Below are 6000 nucleotides of genomic sequence, written 5' to 3'. Positions count from 1 at the left end.
TAGCCGCAAATGTGGTAGCTTTTTGCAATTGACTCGTTCTAAACTTACAGTCCACAACCATCACATCAGTCCAAAGTTTAGATACTTCAGTACAACCAACAATAGGATTTAAAGGATTTCACATAGAAACAGCTCCAGAAGACAGCCATCAAAGCATCACACCGAACAGCAAAAGACAACCATCAAAGCATCACAACGAACAGCTCCAAAAGAAATCCATGAAAGCATGGACGGGGAGGTCTTGTTCCATCGAAAAAGCTCCAGCTTCAATGCTCCAAGCTCCAGCTAGGTAACATTTCAAAGACAAATATAGGTGATAAGTAGCATTTAGAACAGCACTACTACATGATAAGTAGCAACTAGAATAGCACTACTAAGAGACAAGTAGCAATTAGAACAGCACTAGTAGGTGACTGGTAGCAATTAGAACAGCACTAGTAGGTGATAAGTAGCAATTACAACAGCCATACAAGAAGATAAGTAGAAATTACAACAGTACTAGGCGATAATTGACAAGTAGCAATTAGAACAACAGTACTGATCATTACACAGTGAGCATAAACATTAGAGCACCAGAATAAGAAAGCAATGTACATCAAGCTATTTAAAGATCAACCACTTCAAACATATGCATCAAGCGAGATTTTTCAAAGTAATCATCATGAAGAAGAAACACCGAAAAGAAGAGACTTACCAAATCTATGAGTAGAGGCTGTTGACTTCCTTGACCTTCTTCCTAACTAGTCGTCCAGATCTACAAGTCTCCAAATTGCCAACGCTTGCTTGTGTCTCCTTTTCGACTTGTGTCTCCAGATCTACGACATGTAAATTGCCAACGCAACATACCAAGCAAATACTCTAGAAATGTGCACCAATAAGATCAAGATATATGCCTTACTATATAGAAATATGAAAGAGAGATCCAAATACTCTAAAATTGTGATCATCCTCATCTCACTACATGGACAGCGCAGTGTACTGTTATGTCCACTCACACAAAAAAACTCCAAACAATTTAGGAAAAATACCAAATAGTTTCATGGAAGTACTGAATTAAGTGAGAGCTCTATGCCATCTTTTTTTATTTGAACTAAATTAGAGCTCTATAAGAACCCCATGCAATCTCACAGCTCATATCATGTTAGTATGTTACCTTTCCCGGAGCTTTGGGAACCACCTGCACTTGCATCATGGTTGCCGCTGCCACTCCTATTTGCAGTTCCATCACCTGAAAATCAAGTGACAAAAGGACACCGGTCAGTTATGAAGAGTAGGTAACTAAGGAAGCAACCCTTGCTTTCTAGGGTGTCCTCATATTAATAATAAACAAAAAACAGTACAGCCCAATGCTCTAGTTCAGATACTAAGGAATAAGTAATTTATATACAACTCGATGCTCTAGTTTGACAAACAGACAAGTCACAAACTGTAACCTGTTCTTGAGAAAGATACAATGATGCTTAGTTCAAGAACCACCACTTAATGGTACCACTGACCATTGAAATTAATCATCAGTCAACATCTACTTTTCTATTGAAATTAATCTGTTCTTGAGAAAAAACTTCAATGTTGCACAAAAGCATCATCTCAACAGCTCAAAAAAAGCACACAACACAGATATATGGAACAATTATATGTTTTAGGATGTTCATAACAAAGTTTGTAACCCACTTTTCTGTTGGACCAAAATAAATATTACCAGATCTAGAGCATCCTTGGTGCCTACAAGATGCATGTATAATTCAGATTAAGAATGTCACTACTGTGTTCAACTCATCAAGACTCAGTTTTTCTTACCCCCCGTATGATATATGCATAAATCTAAAGCAGCACAAGCAGCCAAGCCATTTACCAGGGACCTCTCCTAAATCTAAAGCAGCACAAGTAGACACAGATTATAACCAAGAAACAAAGCAACATCGATCTGAAATTGCTGAAGAACTGAAACTGCATACACGTACTTGGACGAGACAAATTGCTGAAGACTGAAACTGCATACACGTACTGAAACTGCATCAAGAACATTTGTACCTTCCCAGTCAAGCGGACGCCCTCCATGCTGCTGCCGCTGCCCCGTGCTACTGCCTCCGTTGAACTGGTCGGCTCGCGCTCCATCAGCTACGTTGCCGCAGCCGCCGAGCACCATGCTGCAGTCTTGGAGAACAGGAAGTGGATGGGGTGGAGGATGAGGAGGACGGCCGGAGAAGTGAGTGCCTTGGCCGGAGATGTGGAGGAGGGCGAGGAGATGTGGAGGACGGCCGGAGATGTGGAGGAGGGCGAGGAGATGTGGCCTGTGCGCAGCGGCGGCGCCGCACACAGGAGGAGGGACAGGGAATGAGCGATTCTAGGGTTAGGCCGTTTGGGTTTCCTGGTTTTGTCTCAGCGGAAGCTAACTGGAAGTCTCTCGAAGCTGGGCCGGGCAAAAAAAATTCAAACTGGGCCAAATTATTCGGCCGATAGGCCCATATCTCGGGCCCTAGCGAGACGGCCGAAATTGATTTTTTTCGGCCGAAAATCAAAACGCAGACGCGGAGGTGTTCAAGACCCTGCTCCAGTTCATGTACACGGACAGCGCGCCGAAGCTCGATACAATGCCGGACAACCAACTTCCTGACATGATGAACCAGCAACTCGATCAGGCCGAGGCAACGTCGACGGCGGAGCGGCTGCTCGTGGCGGCGGACAGGCACGGGCTGGAGGACCTGAAGCGCGCCTGCGAGAAGGCGCTGCGGCCGCGCGTGGACATGGGCTCTGTGGCCGCCATGCTGGCGCTGGCTGAGCGGCATGGCTGCGCCGTGCTCAAGGAGGCGTGCATGGAGTTCCTCCATTGTCCCGGTAATCTGAAATCATTCATGGCGACCGATGGATTTGAGCAGCTCAGGACAAGCTGCCCTGCTGCGGCGCTGGAGCTCGTCATCAAACAGTTGCCGTGATTCTGCCTAGTTTAGTTGCTCTTTACATACAATATTTGTTTACTTTACATATTCCCTTTATTAGCTCCTCGTATTTTACTCAAACTTTTACTATAGATGTGGCTAGCAAAAATATAAGTGATAGGTGTTACAAAAGTTATTGTCCTATTCAAATCTGAAAGAAGTTTTTAATGACACTTCCTCTATCCCAAAATATTGTGCTTTTTAGATTTTTTTTACAAGTAAAATCTTATAATTTTTATCAAATTTATAGGAAAAATTCTATACATCTAAATTACCACTGGCCATTAGAAGGATTTTGCTTTGAGATTCGCACGTCACTTTTTTTATACAATATTACATTCACGGGCTGGTTGCACATGTGATTTTGTTAGAGCAACTCTAGCAGACCCCGCATCCGGCCGGTCCGCAAAACGTGTTTGCATTTCGCGAAAAAACGTCTTTGCGGGCCGGCGTGGATGGCCGCAATTGCAGAGCCGCATAACGGACCCGTAAAAAAGGATATTCGCGGAATATGCTCTTTTACGGGTCGGCTTTGCGGGGTCTAATCTGGCGCAGCTCCTCCCGGCCCGGAAAACCTAAATTTGCACCTTAATTTGATCCAACCTAATGCATTTCTTTGCTTTTTCAACAACATTGCATACATAAGACATCACCAAATCTTTGCTAGAATAGCAAGACCAAAGAAAACAAGAACGACAAGTATGCATTTTAAAAGATTCCCAACTTCCATAACCGCTCCCACTAGTTGGACTAACATCTTCTCCATGCATTCATTGTTTATCTACGGATTCTTGATTTTGCATTCTTCTTTCTTCATCTTTGGTTCGAAAGAAGTAGCCGTCGCTTCCCCTCTAGTTGCACATGCAGCTAAATCATTGCCTTCGATTCTTCTAAGGAGTGCGTCAACGTCTATTAAGTTTCTTCCTATCAATAATCAATGTATTCGCCTTCCCAAAACCAAAATGAGCATCCATCTTTCTACACACATGATGATGTTCGACATGAGCTACCGCAATTGAACCAAGGAATGTGCTATCAAAATGAGCCGAAAGAAAATAGCACGTACCCCATCGTTTTCGCATTTGAAGAACACCCATCCGGAGTGCTTCGGCGTGCCCGAAGTTAGTCGTAGCACTGTCCGCGTGCAGTCATCGCACTGTATGAGCGGCATCGGCGAGCCACAGAGCCGCTGGGCAAGCGCCGAACCCGGTGGACGGCCGGACGAATCCATGCCCGCAAACCGTCGGCGGCGGTGGGAGGACGAACCCGTACCTGCATGCGGCGATGCGACCTTGCCGGGGCTGCGGGAGATGCTCCCCGACCATTCGGCCGGGAAAGCCAAATCCGGCGGCCCGCGATGATGGGCCGCAGATCCGCAACTTTCCGGCCCGCCGACGCAGGAGGGGGGAGGGGAGGCCTCGCGAGTGTGGCGGCCTTTCGGCGTGCTCCCGCCGGCTGCTTTCGCCGGAAACTTGGGCGGCAGCCCGGCGACGGGGCGAGGGGGAGAGGGGAGGTGGTTGGTGGGGAAATCACGGGCTGAATTGTCCCCCCCCCCCCCACCAACCGCTTCCGCTTATATGCAGCGCACCGCAAGGGCGAGGGGGAAACCCGCGTATTCGCGGGTTGGGGCCGAGATTTTGCCGCGCCCCTCAAAATTTTTTGTGAGCCGGGGCGGGATGCAGAGTCTGATCGGGCAGGTTTTCCCGCCCCGACCCGCATTTTGGCGGTTATTTTGCGGGTCGGGGCGGGATGCGGGGTCTGCTAGAGATGCTCTTAATGTTCTTGCTAAAGAGCGACCCGTTTTTGCTGCATGGGGGGGGGGGGGGGGGGGGTGGACGGGACAGTTGAGGTGGAATGGGCCTTTTCTAATTGTTTTTGACCTTTTTTATCTGTTTGTATTACCCTAAAAATATATGTTTTTATGTTTGCTCTTTTGTCTTTCCAATTCAATTTTCAACGCAGAAGGCTTTGAATGACTGGCCTCATCTTATTCATTTTCTAATGTGTTCTTTCCTTTTTGCTCCTCAAGGGCACCTGCCTGGCTTATCTTCTTCCTTCTACTATGTTTGCGCGCGCGCGCGTGTTTTTTGGATTTTGCTAATTCTTAAAAAAATTGTCGTTTTAAAATCAAACTATCTGTTACATGTATGTTCATCCACATACAACTTCACAAATCGTACAACTATGTTTTCTTTTAGTTTTATCATTTTAGCCTCGAATGAAAAATCGACCATACATTGCCGGGATGAAACTTAATTGTTTTTAGGTGGCACACAGGGCGCATGCAGTTGCATGTCTGTTGTCACGACCGGTTTTCCAATAAAAATATTTATTGAGAAACTGATCCCTTTTACGGACCAGTAGAGAAGAATCCTTCTCACTGGTAGACAATTTCTTGATCACAGAAGAGAAACCAGGGGTACTAAATATAATACAAGGTTGAGCGGAGACTGCTCAACAATTTTATTACATGCACGCCGATATTACACATAACGGCGGATATGGTGGCATAACTACTGAGACACAAATAAACGCGGTGGTGGATATGTCACAGTGAAGTGGGTGACATGACTCCTAATCTTACAGCCCATCGAGCGTCGGAGTGAGGCTCGAGGATTCTTATTGCGGGTGGCGGAAGCGTATATAACACAAGTGACCAATATCCAGGATCGCACGGGACTGACTGGGACTCCTCTAGGCGTCGGACTCACTATCAAACTCTTCATCCATGAGATCGCCTTCGTCAACATCTGGCCAAATTAACAAGCCAGGTGAGTACTATGAAAGTACTCGCAAGACAGTTTGGACATAAGATATAACAAATGCAAATATGATGCATATGAACAGATTAATAATGCGCACTCAGACAATGAGATAGCAATGCATGGGAAATAAAAGGAAGTCGGGCGGTAGTCCTCCCGAAATCCCAATGTAATGCTGAAGGCCAATCGAGTGTCTGAAAGACTCCTCAAAAGACATCGTTATCAAAAGTAAATAACGAGCGTGCCACAGTCGGACGTCTGAGCGACATCACATAAAGGGCTTATATCAAAAGTAAATGACA

At 45.9% G+C, this 6000-nt stretch overlaps 2 protein-coding genes across 3 annotated transcripts; one reads left to right on the top strand and one right to left on the bottom strand.

The window, feature by feature from the left end:
• LOC109777213 (uncharacterized) lies at positions 1–2359 on the bottom strand. Of its 2 annotated transcripts, none has more exons than XR_005771778.3 (4): positions 2032–2359; positions 1154–1228; positions 695–858; positions 1–285 (listed from the first exon to the last, which is right to left on the bottom strand). XR_005771778.3 is itself a non-coding variant. In XM_040403339.3 (4 exons), exons 1-3 carry the CDS (start codon positions 2144–2146, stop codon positions 700–702), a joined length of 306 nt encoding a protein of 101 aa, XP_040259273.1. In that variant the 5' UTR covers positions 2147–2359; the 3' UTR covers positions 1–285; positions 695–699. The 2 variants fall into 2 exon arrangements, 1 of the variants encoding a protein (XP_040259273.1); XM_040403339.3 differs by having other exon boundaries at positions 695–815.
• Positions 2360–2591: 232 nt separating this feature from the next.
• LOC141042650 (BTB/POZ and MATH domain-containing protein 2-like) lies at positions 2592–2933 on the top strand. Its single transcript, XM_073511510.1, has one exon. The coding sequence runs from the start codon at positions 2592–2594 to the stop codon at positions 2931–2933; it is 342 nt and encodes a 113-aa protein (XP_073367611.1).
• The last annotated feature ends 3067 nt before the right edge of the window (positions 2934–6000 follow it).

Source organism: Aegilops tauschii, chromosome 3 (assembly GCF_002575655.3).
Source record: "Aegilops tauschii subsp. strangulata cultivar AL8/78 chromosome 3, Aet v6.0, whole genome shotgun sequence".
NCBI classification, from domain to species: Eukaryota; Viridiplantae; Streptophyta; class Magnoliopsida; order Poales; family Poaceae; genus Aegilops; species Aegilops tauschii.
The sequence above is the reverse complement of the archived record's forward strand: the minus strand, read 5'-3'. Positions and strand labels throughout refer to the sequence as shown.

What these genes read in the sequence shown, in the direction of transcription:
- LOC109777213 (XM_040403339.3), bottom strand. Translation starts at nt 2,146, where the DNA reads ATGGTGCTCGGCGGCTGCGGCAACGTAGCTGATGGAGCGCGAGCCGAC. An exon ending in GCGTCCGCTTGACTGGGAAG is followed by an intron (nt 1,229 to 2,031) that starts GTACAAATGTTC and finishes CTTGATTTTCAG; the next exon opens with GTGATGGAACTGCAAATAGG. An exon ending in TTCCCAAAGCTCCGGGAAAG is followed by an intron (nt 816 to 1,153) that starts GTAACATACTAA and finishes TACATGTCGTAG; the next exon opens with ATCTGGAGACACAAGTCGAA.
- LOC141042650 (XM_073511510.1), top strand. Translation starts at nt 2,592, where the DNA reads ATGCCGGACAACCAACTTCCTGACATGATGAACCAGCAACTCGATCAG.